Here is a 19731-nt window from a genome sequence, read left to right as displayed (position 1 = left end):
CATTGGCTGCCTTGGCTCCTAGGGTGTTTCCTAAGAATGAGAAAGATAGGCTCCTGATTTAAGGGCATCCTTTGTTTGAGTGGCTCCAATGCCATGTCTCTTCCTATGAGAACAAGCCATTCACGTGTTTTGATCTCTTTCACACGTGAGTTTTTTCATGTTCCCAACAAGAACTGTCTTTCTAGCCTCCCTTCCTGTTATTTCTAGCAAGTCTATCTGCCATAAGTCAGAGCACTTGATCTTTTCAGTTGATGTTCTGCTTGTCTGTGTTCCCCTATCCACACATCCTGTTCTGAGTGAGCACTGGAGAAAGACCGAAAACCACAGCTTCTGTTCTCACGGAATTTATACTCTCCTTTGCGATCCTGGTCCAGTCACTGACCTTCCCATCCTAAAAATGGGATCAAAGTGCCCATGAGCTATGAGGCTATTGTGCAGGGGAAATCCACTGAATGTTGATGTGCCTCAGAGGTTGCAATAAAATGCTACTAAGGTAGCACCCTTGTAAGGAGGCATATTCATCTATCACTAAACTATCTTGTCAGGGTCTATCGTAAGCATTTTACATTTGTTACCTCATGTATAGTTACAACACCCTTTGTGTAGGTGCTATCTTTACCGTTTGACAGGTATGAACCTCAGAGAATATGAGTACTTTTTCCAAGGCAGCAGGGATGGAATTCAAATCTATTTCAATATGTCTTCTAATCCCAGACTACCATTAATACAACAGCAAAATTCTACAATTTTATAGTGCCTGCTTTACATGCAGTTTAGAATATTTCTGAGACATTGATAGTCAAGGATATGACACAGGGAAGTGATTACATGGAGATTCATATGGCAAAGACCTTGAAGGGAAAAAAGAGAAGTATTTGAAGGAAGGAAAGGAGAAAAATGTAAACTCATTTTTTGATCTTTTACCCTCCCCCCCCCAATACACAGATGGCATGTGCACACACGTATACAAATAATCCACTACGTGTTTTTTGCCACATGGGAAAAACACTGAGGAAGACTGACTAACACTAGGGCATCTGTATCACCCTAGCTCTGTAGGCACATGTATCCATCCTGTAAGTGAATAAATAAATTCATGGGTTACATTTCCTCTTAGAACAGTGGGAATAGAGTGCTCCTAGGCGGAGAAGGGGTTAACAACCAGGAATTTCTTACATAATGGAATGGTTTGAAAGAGCACAAAAAAAAAGAAAAGGTAGCTCTTAAAAATACTCAAGGCATATGAGGTTAAATTGAGGGGAACATCACATTTTATACATGAATCAGCTATCAGATCGTGCTCATTTCTGTTTAATAAAGATCATTGTAGTTTTCATGACATGAAACAGGGTCTGAGCTGAATGCTTTCAAAACATTCATTCAATTTTACTATTTCCTGCTACGTAATAGATAGTATTTGCCACCCAAGAACCTCTTTAGATAATGCTGTGTCTGTGTAAAATTGATATTTTGTATGTGCTCAGAATTTCTCTCAAGTGTCTGGGCACTTAAAAAGTTATATGGAAGGTTAACAGGCTCTAGTTAAACTTTATCAGACACTTCAAAATGTTTCCTCTTACTATAGACTCTTAAGTTATCATGACTGAAATAGGGAGGAATTTGACCAAGAAGTCTCGAAAATTTCATAACTAGCTAGTGGGTTCGGTTGTTGGCCTCTAAACCAAGAAATGAGCAGCATGCACACCTGTCTTAGAAATTATCAGAATTTTTTTGCATCATTCCATTCCTTGTTTACAAATTAGAACTTGGAGCTTGTATCAAATGATCTTAGATGTTGTTTATACATTTTTCTCAATCACACATATCCTCATCATCCTCATGATCCCATTTTGAAGGTTATTTTGAAGGAATGGTTCTCTCATAATACCTGGTTTCTCTAAGGTGTTTTTCTTTCTCCCATCCCTGTAGGTTTAAAACTGTAGGAATATTTGGGTCTTCTTCTTCATGTATGAATGACAAGTTTCAAAGAGGCCCAGAGAAGAAACCCAGCCCTTATTCGGATGCAGGTTTATAGGATTCCCCACACTCTTCATGCCTTGCAAAACATTGCCATTTGTACCAGGCTCCAAGCAATCAAATAATTTTAAGAGCCATTTCACTTGTGTGTTTTTATTAGACCAATTAGCCATCTCTGCTCCTGAAAAATTAGTGCTTTCAGAGTGATAAATACCAATTCTGCCTACAATGATATGATACAGATTGATAGAATTGAGAAGGCTTCATCCCAAAGGTCATTAACCCAGCTCTTCATGGTGAAGCATCATTGTCTGAAACCAGGGCCTTCTAAGCAAAGAACATAGAAGAGATACCATTCTTTTGGTTTCACAATGGCTTGTGCAATGATCAGTCTACCACAGACGCTATCACTTATAGCTTATAGATGGAAAGTAGTGTGTCTTATACAACTGCCTTATTCATCTGACACAATTTATCTCAGACACATGTTACCATGTTTCTTTGTGAGTCATCAAAACAGAAAAATATTCACCTTCACTCTCTAGCATAAGGTTGCTTGGAAAAATGAGGTGGTACAAGATTCTGCAATAGTCACTTGAAAAATTAGATTCATGTTCTGTTTTGTTGTGGTTATTCCATTTATACAAATAATATGAGTATGCTCTAGGCCATCACCATGAAATAAGATACACAAGCATAGCAGTAGAAGCGGTCATGTTACTTAATTCTTACATACAGAATCCACAGTTTGTTCCAATTGAGAATCTCGTTAAATTTAACAAGGCATTCATTTAGAGTAATTAAAGATGTATGAGAAAAATCATCCGTTTTAACACTAGTTTTATCCAAAGTTGAAATCAAATTTAAAAAAAAATATTCATTTATCCTATAACTAGAAGTGTCTAGGGTTGAGACAATGCTTATTTCAGAGCAATATTACTGAGAAATGTGGGTAACAGTAAAACAAAGGCATTAAACACAACCCACTTCATTTATGAGATTATCACATTCTGCATAACTAGTCACAAAGTGCATAATTCAACTTTGGAGAGGTAGCTTCCCAGTTATTATTGTTGGACATGCCCTCCACACCATGTAGGGATATAAAAGTGTAGTCAGCGCTCATGTTTCTGTATTGTGGATGAAGAATCCTGGTGACTAGAGTGTTTTCCTTCTTCCTTACTAAACAATGGTTTTCAGGACTGTCTCAAGGACAAAGACAGAGGGGGTAAGAGGCACTACCCATCACATCTGTAGCTAGGTTCACTGACCATCCCTCTGTGGATGAAAAATCTGGAATGGGCTTTTCTTCCACATGACCATGTAACCATACTTGGATTTTTCACTTTTCTTGTGATGGATCTAGAACTCAATGACCCTCATGACTGACTAATTCTAGAGAGATACCATTTCAGTAGACTTCAGGGCCAGCATCTGCAGATATAACCAAAGGGCAACACATCTTCCTTGAGCATTGCCTGCAGAAGACATGGCTTTGAACACTTGCTACATAGGAACTCAGTTTATTTTCCATAAATCCTTGTAAGCAGCTCCTATGCCCCTCATTTTCTATGCAACAAGAGTAAGATATATAAAACCTAGTAGATATGCCCCAAATTCCATAGCCAGAAGGGGTAGAATCTGAGTTTCAAAGGCTGTAGTTGTGCTCTAGATCACTCCATGCTCACAAGGAAATACAGAAATACTAGTGTGGTCAGATGAGGACAGAACAGAGATGAGACAAAGAATGTCTAATTTTGGAAAACAGAAGCATATAATAAACCTGACATAGTCATACACCCAACTATTCAGACCCTCAAAAGTAAAAATGAAGTTCGGTGAATCAGTGCTCAGTACTGTAACATCCTGAGCCAATTAGGAATTTTCTTTTCATAAGCCTTCATTCTTTGTATTTCAAACTCACAATGCATTTCATTCTGAAGCCCAGTATTCCATGTTTGATTGACATCAACGGCACAGATTTTTCTTTTTTGTGACTGTACAAGAAACTAAAACTCAAACATGAAAATAATAGAATGGTTTAGCATTGCAAGCCTTACGGGTCCCATTTGTCAGAAAAGATAAGTGAGGTTCAAAGAAATTGGTTTTATTCATAGAGAAATCCTCACAGGCCTGGAGAGAAAGTAAGATTCCCTATGTGATTCTACCAGGTTGCTATTTGAAGAAAATGACAAGCACAAAACTTCTGCAACTGTTGTTGGGACCAACGATGGATGTGCAATTGTTTAAATGTCATCAATAAGAAACTTTTAGGGAAGGAGTCACCAAGGCTGTTTGGTATCTATAGGGATAGCTACTTTCCCAGTGGATGGGAAGGAACCTTACATAGGAGGAAAAGCTCAAACATAGGCACCAGAGCATTTAAGCAGACAGTGTTTATCATGTAGGATTCCTTTCACAGGCTTAAAGACAGAAAACATGCTCCCCCCCCCCTCCCCGCAACAGAGGTAGACACCCAGTGGTAATCACCAGGCATTTGAGTATGTGTGAGGGATGCTACAGAACGAATCTAGAATTAGGAAGGTGACAGCTTATCATAAGTTCAAGAGGCTGGGCTGCTGCTGCTCCTGCTGCTAGTGGTGGTAGTGGTGGTGGTGGTGGTAATAATAGTGAAAATGGAGGATTAAAATACACTGAGGATTGTGCATGATGTTTGTAAAATCTCAATACTGAATCTAGATAATCAAACAGGTTATCAGTGAACCAATAAAAAAAATTAAGTTGTGTGTGACCAGCTATCATAAGGAACTCAGCCCAATGTCTTCCTTTGAATTATGTTTTGTGACTAAATCATTTTGACCTGTGTGGGTCACTCAGATTGTCCCTAATCCTAGGCAGCATTGTTGGTCATTATAAATAACATGGACTTTCTAGGTTTTTATAGGTTGAGGGGGTGGTGTATGGTAATACTTCAGGGTTCCTGGATCCCCTCCAGATGCCAAGCAGATTGTCGGCAGCTGAACAGAAGCCTTGGAGCTTGGGAATTAAAAAGAGGTTTTGCTCTGCAAAAGAGTTGGGTGGGTTCTCTGTACCACACCACACCTCCTGCAGGTTGCTTGACAGCTACTGGTCATTCCCAAAACCTTAGCAATGATTCAGAGGAGTAAATTCCAATCTAAAGTCTAAGCCACACCCAGCAATCAGTATCAGTTTCAAAATCCCATAACAGTTATTTCAAACTATTAGTCCAATAAAATGGACTGATTCTGTCATCTCATTGACCTTACTTAAATACTACTATTTATTATAGGCAAAGAGCCTAGAAGTTGAGGGAGAAACATTGACCAGCTATCTGGGTAAAGTGACCCTAAAATTCAAAACAAGGATTATAAAGTTGTAGTGCCAGGCTTAGCTTTGAGGCACCTCCCTCATCCCAAAATAAGACCATCTAAATACTATTCTGTCTGCAGCAATTAATTAGACCTTGATGTCAGTAAGGCAAAATGAGAGATTTGGATAAACCATATTCTAATTTCTTCCACATATTTTAAACCCTTTGTGCCTCCTTCTAAAGTATTATTACACAGCTTGGTGACTCTGCAGGGGTGCAGAAGATGAGGCAGGAGTGAGGCAAGTATAAATCTCTGATCTTTGAGGAGCTTTTAGGTCAACTACGACATTAATGAGGACTCTGAGTAATCAAATTATGTTACCACCTCTCCCCATGGCTGCCTAGAATGGGCAAGAGAAAAGTGTCCAGCTTTTGGCCTATCTGCCTTGATTTGTCTTCAGTGAGACAAGATGCTTCAGCACTGGAGATCTTGTGGGATTCTTTAAAGTCTAAGGTTCTGTGAAGTTATTCTCCATGGTACTTATTTAAAAGAAAGTAAAAAGATTCACTGGTCAAATATTTGCGTCCCAACACCTATCAATAGAGCACTGTCCTTAAATAACTTTACTTTGCTAGTGAAGAAAATTCACCTGAGTTTGATCTTCAGTGTTCATGATGAGGGCTCTTCTGCTCTGTTAAGTGATAGAATCTCATGGGACAGGAGCTGGATATACTCATGAACACTTGAAGGCCCCTTACTAGGAAAGGGATATATTAATTCCTGGCATTTCAGAGTAAAATTGATGGGAAGGATGAAGATCCTACCCTGTGTGAGGATTTTGGATGATAGAGCTTCCTGGTAATTTTTTTCAAAAAGATACTACATTGTTGTTCTTGCTGTTTTTTTTTTTCCTTAACTTCAAACTGATGAAACTTATCTCCTCCAAAACTTTAACTCTGCTACAAACTAATTAATTCTACTTTTTTAAAATTACAGTATTCTCAAATGAGGGATGAAGTATTCAAGTCAAACTTGGTCTGTGCATTTATCGTTCTTCTGTTTATCACTGCGATTCAAAGTTTGCTTCCTTCTTCAAGGTAAGTACAAAAGGACTAAGATAGCAGCTGGAAACACATCTGTGAGGTGATGTGTCCTTACCTGGTGCCATCCATCTGACCTGTTTAAAGGTTGAGAGTTTAACATGACTGGGTCCATGACCTTGACCCGGGTGCTTGACAATTCTGGGTTTACTAGGACCATCTTACTATGCATAATATTTTTATGACTCTGCCTAAGCTAAAATCTTTCCCAATATTAATAAAATAATAGCCAAACTGGAATAGTCTCTATTCCTGTTGAACACTGTACCCATGAATTCAGAAAGCAATGAATTATAAGAGTCTCAATCACTTGTTTGTCCAAATGATTCCTTCATACTTGTAGTATCACTTCTAGGTCAGAAAATTTGAAAGTCAACACTACAAACACATGTTGGTCAGTCACTTTAAAACACTTTAAATATAAAAACTCAAAAACTCACTGAGATAAGCTCACAGGTAGCTACTATCAATGTGATCTTTATAAAGAGGAGAGACGTGAGGCTCAGAGGGCTGAAATGGTTTTCCCCATTTGAAATATAGCTTTAATTCAAACTCAGAATGTCTAGTTGCAGCGCAAGTGTTCCTAGGGCAGTAGCTGTACAAGACAAGCCTTGTGATGGTGGTATTGTTTGTCTATTGATTTGTTTTAAAGACATCTAAGAAATTGGAAAAGCACATTTCTAGGTGTATCTAAGAGAGTGTTTCCTGAGATGATTGGCATGTGAGTTGGCAGACTGAATAGAGAAGACCCACTCAGAATATAAGCAACACCATGTAATAGACAAGACTGGGACCCACATCAAATGAAAAGCAGAAAGAGCCAGCTCATATTACCATACATTTGATGTTGTAAAGTGGTATGTATATCCCTGCTGCTGTGGATCTCAGATCCCAGATTCTCTAGTCATTGAACATGAACTTAAACATTTTAGGATATCCCAGGCTAACCCCGGACCGGGATTCCACAGTGGCTGTCTACAGATTGGAAAACCAGAGAATCCATTATCTGCTTAACCAATGAACTCCTCAAAATAACAAAGCCTAGAAATTATATTGATTGAGTCTCATAAGTTCACAATCTATTTTAAAAGCAAAAGCAACTGAACAATGAGAAACATTTTCCATCTCCAAACAAAGAGAAGAAACATCATATAAAGTATTCCAGCTTTAAAAAAAAATTAAGGAGATGATATAACAAAGATAGCACCATCTTCCAATCCCAGTGAGTGGATTAATGGATAAGGAACTATACCTCAAGAATGGGATCAGCACAAGCAGGAGATACAACCACACCATCTGATGGGAAAACCTGAGAAAGAGCAGGAAAGGAAGCCAGGTTTGTTATCCTGACCTCTTAGATTGAAGACAACACCTAGAGCTTTCTAAGCAGAAGAATAGAAGGAGGCCCCAGTCTTAGCTTCCAAATGCATCTTATAACAGCAAAACAATCACCATTCCCATCTCAATATTTTGGTGACCAGGATTGCACAACCATGGAAGAGATTGCCAAACTGACCTCTTACCAGGAATCCCTCAGATTGTAGAAAGTGAAACCTTCAAGACAGCAAAGCTTCCTTTAGCATGTGCCAATAGATGTTGCTACTGATCGATGTTCTATGATGACACAGAGTGGGCACCACTCCTTTATACTTACATAATGATTATTTTAAGAGATGAAGTAATCTTTGCTCATACAGCCACATCTAATTCTTTGTCCTTGAAGAAAAAAAAATAACAGACACTGGCAAAGGCAGACTATGGAGCCCAGTTCTTTGCTTTATTGCTTGCATGTTCTCAGATGTTCCTTTCCCAGAAAGGTAAACTAAAGAAAGATTAGAAAACACCTTTAAATGCTTTTTTATAATATAGAAACTGCGTGCATTTTTAATGAAATACAGAAAGAGAGAAAACTAGAGGGAGGTTAGGGAAGGAAAAAGAACACTGAGCTAGAGAGGGAGAGTAGGAAGATTATAAATTAGTGACTTGACCATTTTCAGTGCAACATACAATCTGTATTGTGCTTAGTATTTAACTTCTTCTACACTTAAGTTTCCTCATCCACAGAATGGAGATGATGAGGGGTAGAGAGTCTGCTTACTGGGTAGAAACACAGACTGCATTTGCATAAGACTCAAGGTTGGCCCCCAGCACCTATGTTGGGCAACCCACAATCACCTGTGACTCCACCTGTGTTGGGCAACCTGTGACTCCAGCTCCAAGGGATCTAAAACTCTCTTCTGGAGTTGGACCTGCACCTATGTTACATACACACACACACACACACACACACAATTAAAAACAAAATAGATATTTTAAAGATACTTTCAAGAATTAGCAAAGTAGTGTCGTCTTAGGACTGCCACATGTATTTCAACCATGTCCATTTGGGGCAATTCAGGCTCCTTTCTACTTCTCAAACCACATAATACACATCTGTTGAAAGAGCTAAGAATGTTACCTCTCAGAGTTGCTTCAGCATCAAATGTGGTACCAGTTCTTTGCAGACTCTGAAGTGTCATACAAATGTCCTCTTTGGGTATGAGCTGAGGCTCTGGATCCTACTGCTCCACAAACTGCTGTGAGCCATTCACTCCTCTGCACTGATCTTGCCTCTCCAGCAAATGTCACACAGTACTACCAACCAACTTCAGAGAATAATTAAATCTTAATTTTAGAGAGGACTCAGAGCTGTCTACAAATCCCTTGGCTTTTTTTTTTTGAGACTGGGTTTCAGAAATGAAAGGTTTCCATGCCTCTCAAATCCAGCAACAATGCAAAAGCAAATTCAGAACCCCTGGATGCCTGAATGGCTCTATAATTAGAAGGAATTTGCGGTCTGATGCTATAATGTTTATGTGTGCAGAAACAAGTGAGCATTGAGGGGCTGCAGCAAAGACTCTCAGTGGAATTTTATATGTAGCTCCAGGTCCCAGCTGAGAAAACCTGTCCTATAGTCAATACTCTTATTATATATTTTTCAATGCCTTTAATGTCCTAAACTTCACCATAAAGAGAAATAGAGTGTATCTGTTGCCTATTTTTATTACTCTATTTAACCTTAGAGAGTTCTTTAAAATATAAGGCTAAAAAAAATCCATTTTTGTATGTTTCTTTAAAAAAAATGATGCTCAGAAGAGTTAGTTAACTCCTTGGTGGCTGAGAGGTACAGGGTCCATTTTGGAACAAGTTCAAACACAGGAGGTTTTTGTCTTACACCTGAACTACTCTGCCCATCTTACAAGTCATTTCCCCTATCTCAACAAATGCATAACAATGTCACTTAGGATTTTTGCACATTTAGGTGGTTTTCTGTGAAAACCCTTACCTATAATTTTCAGTGTACTCTCCTGACATCCTGCTCACTGAATGTAAAAACATGACAGTGGAATGTATCACAAAGCATTGCTTTTATAGATTTCTAAACAAAGCACTATGCAAATCTATGACTGCTGAGAGAGCTGAAGCCAAGAAATGAGGTGGTCTTCATGTTTGGTCTCTTGAATCTTCACCTGCCCTGAGATCATCCTTCGAACTCCAGTGTGAGACCTCTGTTCTGATACAGGGAAACACAAGTATACAACATGACCACCAGTGTGAGGGGAGAATATTGGCATGCCCCTTCTTCGGAGAGAACACAGAAACATGCCATGCTTGGGGCCAGGGGTGAAAAGTCCTTTTTCCAATATGCTGTTGAAGAAAGAGAGGTCAATCACTCTCTACACAGAAAGCCCAAGTCAATAACTGTCCACTGGGCACCTGCACACTCATACATGATTTTTGGATCATGAAAGAACCTGAAAATAAAGCTGAATCACACAGGATGGACAGGCATGCCCCATTAAAGTTCCCACAGAAGCAGTATTAGTAGTCAGGCAGGATTATATAGCACAGACCTCTAAGCCAAGAGCCATTCTTCTAGTCCCTGAATAGACCCTGCAGTGGTTGCCACTTAAGACTTTGATCTCCTGGGCATCTGTAAAACTTGCTCTTTCCAGTTTTCGTCTGTGTCCCCCTTTGGACACAAGTCATGCTTAATCTCAGCAGCTGCATCATAGCACTGAGACAAGCTAGCTGAGCGATTGGCTTCTTCTCTTGAGCAGCTGCCTGACAAAGGGATCCACCAGCATTCTTCATATGCCTTTGCCGGGTGCGAGTGAGTACCACAACCTTCTCAGGGAGGGTTTGGTGAGGAGAGTCCCACGTGCCTCAAGCTCTCAAGGAACTCACTGCTCCACAGGTCCGCTGTGCTGTCTTGAATTCCCATGGAAATGCCTTGGGAAGGTGACCCATAAACTCAAAAGTATGATTTTTAAAATTCTAAAATAGCCAAGGCTGTCGGACTTGTCATTTCCTAGCCTTCCTCTTACCTAATCCTATAAAAGTGCAAGCAGTCCAGCAAGTGCAAAAAATATTATACAGAGATTTTTTTGGATCTCCCTCTTTGGAGATGAGAATATTGAAATATTGGACCCCAAGAAAGTAGAATTGCCCACAGGAAGCTAATGCTGGGAGAGAGACAGCATAAAGTCTGAGCTATAGAAGGCATCTCCCAAAGACAATGATAGCCAGTTTACATATATTAACTCTGACCCCCACTTAAGCCTCAGCCTTACTTTAAGACTCCGACAACAGACTTAAGCAAAGGGCAGGGGTCTCTTCCTAATATGGCCACACTGAATAATTTTCTGCCTTTCATTGCTACTGTAGTTGTTTTGATTGGCTTGTGGAGAAATGGTGGCTTATTTTAACATAGACTATAACCCCAAGTCTAGTAGCGAAGAGAGCTCATGTTTCTGGTTATTCCCTCTCTGTAAATTTCTTGCTCCCTCCCCGTCCCCCACCAGGTACCATGGTGAGTATAGCTGACCACATTCCTTCCAGTCCTTTTGACTCTTTCTTTTTCAAGCCCACTAACTTCTTTACAGATTGATCTGCAACCTTGCTACTCTCTGGACATTTCTCTCAATGACAGATCTTCAGCCATATCCTGTTCACTCCAGGCACAGAAGTCCACAGTTATTCCTATTACTATTGCTACAGTTCCTGTGTCTAACATATTTGCAAACAAATACCAAACATTTAATTGTCCTGTAATCATTGCATTTGCTATACTTACACAGTTAAGATGATAAAATCAGTGTCATCCCGTGTTTCCATGTATGGTCCTATGCAGACCCACATTGTATAATTATATTGTCCCCACAGCTTTCCCTGAACCTTACTTCCCTGTATTCTTCCATTGCTGAGTTCTGTCTTCACTGTACAAATCTTCTACTAAACAATTCTTCAGTTGTCATTCGAATATATATGTCTGACTAAAGGACCTTCCCTGTGAGCTTCCTAAGACACAGTAACTTCTGTCCAGCTTCACAGCCTTACAACTTTAGTTGTGTGCTGGCTGGTTTTATATCAACTTGACACAGGCTTGATTCATTTGAGAGATAGGAACCACATTTGAGAAAATGCCTCCTAAAGATCTGGCTGTAGGCAATCTTAATTTTCTTAATTAGTGATTTTTTATTCGATATATTTTTTATTTACATTAATTAGTGATTGATGGGGAAGGGACTGTCCCATTGTGGATGGTGCCATTCCCTAGGCTGCTGTTCCTGAGTTCTATCCAACTGATCAAGCTATGGTGAGCAAGACAGTAAGCAGGATCCCTCTATAGCCTCTGTATAAGCTCCTGCCTCGAGGTTACTGCCTTGTATGAGTTCCTGCCCTGACTTCCTCCAATAATGGACTGTGATGTGGAAGTATAAAGCAAATAAACCCTTCCCCAACTTGCTTTTGGTCAGATCTGCAACAATGAAAAATGCCAAGCTGGGAATATCAAGACACCATAATTGTAGCACTCAGGGGCCAGAAGCAGAGACAGGGCATTCTCAGAACCGCTCAACTACTTGAAATAAGTGAAAGACTTTGAGTTTTTCAAAGTTCAAGTGAGAGACTTTGCAATACATAGGTAGAAAGTGGTCAAGGAAGACATCTAATGTCAGCCTCTGCCCTCTACACGCACATGCAGATATCTACAACCACATACAAGCATGAGAATGAACATACAAACTTCATGTATACCACACATACATGCTCATACTAGAAAGAAAGATGGATAGATGATAATGATAAGATAGATAAATGATAGATAGATAGATAGATGATAGATGATAGATAGATGATAGATAGATAGATGATAGATAGATAGATAGATAGATAGATGATAGATAGATAGATAGATGATAAATAGATAGATAGATGATAGATAGATAGATAGATGACAGAAAGATAGATAGATAGATAGATGATAGATGATAGATAGATGATAGATAGATAGATAGATGATAGATAGATAGATAGATAGATAGATGATAGATAGATAAATAGATGATAGATAGATAGATAGATAGATGATAGATAGATAGATGATAGATAGAAAGATAGATAGATAGATAGATAGATAGATAGATAGATAGATAGATAGATAGATAGATAGAAAGAAAGAAAGATAGACAGATAGATAAAAAAGAAGGAAGGAAGGAAGGAAGGAAGGAAGGAAGGAAGGAAGGAAGGAAAAAGGGTGAAAAATAGGGAGAGAAAAGAAAGGAAAAACAAATGTTTCTTACATAGGAACCATACACAGGGTGGTGAAGAAAGAACATGAGCAAGGTTGCCGTTGGGTGGGAATGGGGTGGCCTGAGCCCATACGACTCACACTCTGTGTTTTCTGCAGGTTGATGCCTATGACTATCCAGTTCTCCATTCTGATCATGCTGCACTCTGCCCTGGTCCTCATCACCACAGCAGAAGACTATAAGTGTCTGCCCCTCATCCTCCGCAAAACATGCTGTTGGATTAACGAGACCTACCTGGCCCGCAACGTCATCATCTTTGCTTCCATCTTGATTAACTTCCTGGGAGCTGTCCTAAATATTGTAAGCATCCACCAAGCCCCTCAGTCCTGTGGTATCTACTATAGAGTCCAGAATCAAGAGTTTATGGAACCAGCAACTTCTTGCATTGCCCTGCCTTCATACCTTATCTTTATGTTCCAGTCAGCCCCAAGTTCAGGAACAGACAACAAAATAATGCCCCCTGTCAGAACTATGTGTCTTTCTGTGGGGAAGATATCTTTAACCTACCAGGGGAAGTGAGTTGTTCCAAAGGACTTTCATAGGCCTTCAGTTTCTATACTGTCCATGGCCAATAATTTATAATGGTAAATAAAAATTGTCATTTATTTATTAAGTACCAGAATCTACCTGCTATGTGCCATGCACTGAAGGAGCACTGTCACTTCTTTTCTAACTTAGTAACCCACACAAACCCTATGAGGTAAGTCTCATTTATCCCCACTTTACGGCTGAAGCAACTGAGGCTCAGAGATATGAAATAACTTACTAATAAGGTCTGTCTGACTCCATGACCCATGCTCATCTAATATGCTAAAATATATCTCATGGTGGAAGACACAATGGAGAAATAAAAATGAAATACCTGTCACTTATTGAGTACCTACTATGTGCAACAGGTGGGTATCATTCTCTGCATTTGATGGATGAGGAAACTGAATTTCAGAAAGATTGAATGTTTTGTCTATGACTTTCTAAAGGCTTATATGTGTTGGGGTACATAGAACTCAGATGAAACTCCAACTGCTGTAATATTCGTGGTTGTTTTTAATTTGATGACCCACTTTCCAATGGCTTCATTTTCTCTATATAGTCAGTCAGACCATGAGAGTAACAGATATTTTCTGTATATGTATAGTCTGTGTTGTCTGTGACCCAGGCAGCTAGGTTTTAAAGATGCTTGATCTAACCCTGATCATAACCTTGGCATGTAGAAATAGTCTATTTGAAGCATCATCTTGTGGATAAAAGTATCATTGTGCTCTTTGGGTCTCTGAGCATTCAGTGACCCAAGCTGTAGACTTTTCCAATTGTTAGCATCTGACTTGGAGGATCAGACTGCCTCTAGCTCACTGTTGAAGCTCTATGGTTGACCTTGTCATAAAAGCAACAAAAGGACAGATAAAGGGAAAACCATCCTCCCAACGTGTGGTCATCTGATGAAAGTTGTATATTGTGAGTCAGCTGAAACTGATGTATGCAAGGTTGCTGATCTGCATGAAATGAGGTGGTAGCCAGCATTTGAATTCTTGATGAGGTAGATTTGTGGAGGGCAGCATTCGGAAAAGACTTGGATGGCTCTAGTTGAGATCATTGTATCATTGGTGTGGCAGGATGCTAGGAGGCTTTGGAGTCAGATAGACCTGCATTCGATTCTCAGCACTACCCATCACCAGTGTGGTGGTCCTGGTCAAGTTACTTTACTTCTCAGAGTTTCATATTTCTCAGTTGTAAACTGGGGATAACAACAGCAGGTACCTCACAAGATGATTGCGGGGCTTTCTGAATAAAGTGTTTGGCACAGAGAAGGTTTTCACCTTATAGTTGTGACATTGGAATGCCTTCGGCAGAAACATCTGCCCTGGGAGTTGCCCAGCACTCCAGCCTTAAGAGCCTTTCTAGAAACGTGCCCCCTTCAGGTCCCTTAAACTCTCCCAACTTTGGATCTGGAAACAGGCAATGAATTCACCCAGGCCTCTTCCCCCACTATCTAGCTCTCTTCCATGCCCCACAAACATGCTCCAGTGTCCCAAATCAACAGGGCAAATAGCCATCTTAACCCAGTTTCATGACTAGCTTGCAAAAGCTTTTTCTGAGCCAGTGCTGGTGGGTGAAAGAAACTGGTGCCTCCTCCTGGCAGGCAAGCCCCTCTAGTTCCTCCTTCCCTTGGCTTTTGGCTGAAGGCCAGCAACAGCTAGCACACTGCTCCGCTCCCAACACTCACACTGACTGTTGTTCCTGTGTCTTTTTGTTTTTTGTTGTTGTTCTTCTTCTTTTTTTTTTTTTAATCCGCAGCTGTGGTGTGATTTTGACAAGTCGATACCCTTGAAGAACCTGACTTTCAATTCCTCAGCTGTGTTTACAGATATCTGCTCCTACCCAGAGGTATTTATTTGCAAGCTCCCAGTCGTGAGAGATGAACATCTCTGCCAGCTCAGGGGCACACACTAGCCAAAAGGTCTTAGAGACTACTCCAGAACCCTTGCTCCTACTGCCTCTTTTTCCTTCCCTTTTCTTCCCTTTCCATCTTCTCCTTGCCCCATGTCCTCTGTTTCTCTATCCTTTCTTACTCTGTCTTCTGCATTTTTCCTTTAACTACCCTTCCCTACTTCTCTTTCCATTCTTCTTCCTCCTTTTCTTCCTCTCCCACCTTTCCCACTATTCATTGATCTATCTTTTATCTTTTTCTCTCCTGATAATTTCTTTTATCTTTTTCTCTCCTGATAATGTCATCTGAGGTCACCTATAAAATCCCATAGGAGAATTGCCAGGGTCTCTGTGATTGAATAAATTTGCTACTCCAGAAGTGTTAAAGGGGAGGGAGGGAGGGGAGAAGGGGAGAAGGAATGAAGGAAGGAAGAAAGGAAGGAAGGAAGGAAGGAAGGAAGGAAGGAAGGAAGGAAGGAAGGAAGGGAGGAAGGAAGGAAGGAAGAAGGGAAGGAACAAAAGAAACAAAAAAGGAAGGAAGGAGAAAGAAAGAAAGAAAGAAAGAAAGAAAGAAAGAAAGAAAGAAAGAAAGAAAGAAAGAAAGAAAGAAAGAAAGAAAGAAAGGAAGGAAGGAAGGAAGGAAGGAAGGAAGGAAGGAAGGAAGGGAGGGAGGGAGGGAGGAACAAAAGAAAGAAAAAATAAGGAAGGAGAAAGAAAGAAAGAAAGCAAGAAGGAAAGAAAGAAAGAAAGAAAGAAAGAAAGAAAGAAAGAAAGAAAGAAAGAAAGAAAGAAAGAAAGAAAGAAAGAAAGAAAGAAAGAAAGAAAGAAAGGAAGGAAGGAAGGAAGGAAGGAACAAAGGAAGAAAGAAAGAAGGTAGAAAGAAAAGAAAGAAGAAAGGAAAGGAGGAAGGAAATAAGGAAGGAAAATAGAAAATACATAAAGAAGGATAAAGAAAATAGAAAAAGAAAACAAATACTAAAATCTACAGATACACATAAGTCAAAGTAGTAGGGAGAGTTTACGGAGAAACCCTGGGTCTTAAGACATTTCATTAGGATGCCTATCATAACTGTCTTGTTTAGCCCTCCCTTGGCCACAGAGCTCTTTACTGACCCATGGGCTTTCAGGTCAGTCTATAGGATTTGTTAGTCTAGTTATATTAGAGTAGAAATTATAGAAATTCTATGTCAGGAAAGACAATATCGGGTACCCCTGGGAGACTCTGATTAAGCCCATATTAAGAGGACCATGGGTAGGCTTGGTCTCTAAAAGCTGGTATACTCAGAGAGCTCTCCAATGTGTAAGGTGAGAAAAGGCCCTAGGTGGTCTCCCTGGGCCTAAGAAAATTGTACTGAGAACCAATGAATCCTCCACGTAGCCCCATGAAAGAGGCTGCTAATGCCACCATGTTGTAAGAAAGCTAGTGTTCAGAGAGTAACTTGCTCAAACATTACCTTACCTTTTCTACCTTGCTTGCTTCCTCACTCCTTCCTGTCCTTTCTTTCTCTTTGAACTAAACTATAATGGCTTGGTGCTGGCACTTGTACTATAGCTTCCTTCCTTTTTCTTTATCCTAGTCAGAGGAAGAGAAACCAGACTCTTCCTGGGGATGTGCAAGGATAGATGAGGAAGACCACACAACCTGGGTTATTTCTCAATGTATGAGATTCTGTATGATAGGATCCTAGCTTCCTAAGAACTTCTTGTTTTGAAGAGTATATAGAGTGCACCAAAACTGAGGTGAAAGGAAAGCTAAGATGTGGATAGTAAGAGCTGGTCTAAGCTGGATTTCATTTCCAGTCAATCTTTCTTGTTTGTTTCCTCATCTGTGAAATGGGAAAATGAATACCTTGCTGTCTATGTAATTAACAAGTGCCAATTAGCTCGAAGAAAGGAGTCGTCATGCATTATGATGGAAAAGCTTTGGCTCTAGCCCTCAGATGCCACAAATATAAAATAAGGACAAAAGTAATTCTCACTGGAAAGTTGTAAAAATTAAGTAAATATGTCCATATAAAGTATTTACTTCTGGACTGGCTAATCTATTAGAGTGATTGCAGATATATATATTCTATTTAAAATTATTTCAATTGAAAAAAATTGAGTACTTAGGGAACACCTAGAACAAGACAGAATTTACATATTAAACGTCTTACACTACATATTATTCCCTGTTTAAAGGTCTTGTGTACACTATCAATATACATTAAAATTAAGCATACTCAAATGTGGAAATGTGTTCACACATAGACTTTAAAATAAAAATCAAGTAAAAAGATCAAATGAACCTAAAATGGAGACATAGAACTTTCCCCTATAACTGATCTTACTCAGGAGTCAGTAAACTACAAAGAACGGATTCTTCACTATTATTACCACATGGGTTGACTTACACTTTACCACTTCAGTCTGTATATCTAGCTCTCTCTCTAGGCTCCTGTCTGCCAAACTATAAGAACATAGACATTTGAAAACTCTGAAAACCTAATCAAGCTCCCAGTCTACACTAGGGTCTGTCCACAAGCAAACATGCCATTTCTTTGAGCCTTGGTTTTCTCTGCTATGGATATGATGCTTGCAAATCCCCTGTGAGAATCTATCCCTAGTTGAAAGCCTGCTACAAAATTTGGATAATCTGTTCTAAACACAAAGCTGTTATGTGATGCAAAGGATAATAATAATAATAATTGAGTTCCATATTCAAAGACTGTCACATACTGAAAAATAGTGAAAATAAAGACAATCAGAGAAAATAAGTTATGTTCCAACTGAGAAAGGAAAACATATCAGTCTATAAGATGAATGTAGATCACATGTATAAAACCAGAAGGTTGTCATTTTCAATACCTTCTTGTGGATTTCAGGAGGCGCAGTAGGAAAGCCTTCTTTCACCTGTAGCCTTTGGTTCTTTCTACCCAAAATAATCAGTAAGAGGGAGTGGCTGAAACTTGCTGTGGTATAGAGAGTCCAAGAGAAGAGGGTCTCCAGCAGAGGTTTGGCTTTCTCTGTTCTGCATCTGGAAGTCACTGTTTCGAGTTGATTCAGTCGTCAAGTCTCTCTGTCCTGTTCCATCACTCACACTGGGGGTATCATCTTAGTACCCACACACCACTCTTTGTACCTTGATTTATTCAGTTAGGACATGTTTCAAACACCTTCACATTTATACAGTTTTAAGGGTATAAGATAAATATGATAATGTTACTATAAAATTATCCAGAAGCCAGCCTCAAATAGAACCTACAGTCTATTTAACAATTTTTAAGAAAAGGAAGGCACATTTCTGATGAATCACAGGGCAAGATCTCCATTTCCACTTGGGACAAATAGAAACAAGCAAACATAACACATGAAACAGTAGCTTTCAAGATACTGACTACAAAGCAATGAAGATAGTAAGTCCCAAAAGGTAGGAAGCAAATGGACTGAGTCCTGGCATAGTGTGAGCTTTGTTCAGACCACACCTCAGGGAGATGAACCCAGATGAAACAGAGTGATTTCTTGCCTTGAGAATAGACAGATAAGAGTCAGGAGAGAGCAAGATGGCTTAGATGTTATAGAACAAACCACCGTAAAGGAAAGGATTGTACAGAAAGATTCAGAGAGTTGCAGAGTATCCAATAGGCTCAGGCAGATGAGAAACTAGTGATGTGGAAACAACCACCAGAATTCATCAGTATCTGCAACTCTCATGGGCTGAAAATAGTGTGTGTCATCTTACTGACTAAAACACATCACAGTCTACTAGACACTTAGCAGTGCAGGGGCTACAGCTTCAGTTGTTTAAAATGTCTATTCCGAGATTATATTCTGCTCTGATTCTTTCTTTAAAAAGTTGTAAGTGTAAATTCTAAAAATGAATTTATGTGATTTCCTGTGATTCAATTATATTTAAGAATGAATCTTGAGAGCACTCATAGCAATTTAAAAAAGCTCCAGGATCTGAGAAAATAAAGTCACTGAGACTATACCCCAGTCAATGATAACCAGACATTTAAAGGAACTGTGATTGATTATGAAGAGAGGAATCAATGAAAGGAAATCAAGACAGAACTGACTGTATATATAAAATTACCAGACAATAAAATAATTATTATTTTTGTTATTGTATTATTATAATTTCATTGTAAAATCATTATAATTTTATTGCATATGTTTAAATAACCTGAAAGGTGTATGTTAAGTCAAAACTGAATATTTAGAGGTAAATGTTATGAAATGTGAAATAAAAAAATAAACTACACTAGAAGTGAGATTAAACATTGTAGACAAAACCAAAAGAGCAAAATTGGTGAAATAGCAATA

At 39.3% G+C, this 19731-nt stretch overlaps 1 protein-coding gene across 3 annotated transcripts in view; it reads left to right on the top strand.

Annotated features, from left to right (window-relative positions):
• Nucleotides 1–19731, top strand: part of Adcy8 (adenylate cyclase 8) — a 221447-nt gene that overhangs the window by 160640 nt on the left and 41076 nt on the right. For 2 of the 3 annotated variants that reach the window (XM_052161501.1, XM_052161499.1), the window contains 3 exons: nt 6267–6367; nt 13101–13302; nt 15295–15384. In XM_052161501.1, coding sequence (XP_052017461.1) covers nt 6267–6367; nt 13101–13302; nt 15295–15384 — 393 coding nt within the window. The remainder of the gene's footprint in view (nt 1–6266; nt 6368–13100; nt 13303–15294; nt 15385–19731) is intronic. The other variant, XM_052161500.1, reaches the window with a different exon arrangement.

Source organism: Apodemus sylvaticus, chromosome 17 (genome assembly GCF_947179515.1).
Source record: "Apodemus sylvaticus chromosome 17, mApoSyl1.1, whole genome shotgun sequence".
In the NCBI taxonomy this organism is placed as follows: domain Eukaryota; kingdom Metazoa; phylum Chordata; class Mammalia; order Rodentia; family Muridae; genus Apodemus; species Apodemus sylvaticus.
The sequence above is the reverse complement of the archived record's forward strand: the minus strand, read 5'-3'. Positions and strand labels throughout refer to the sequence as shown.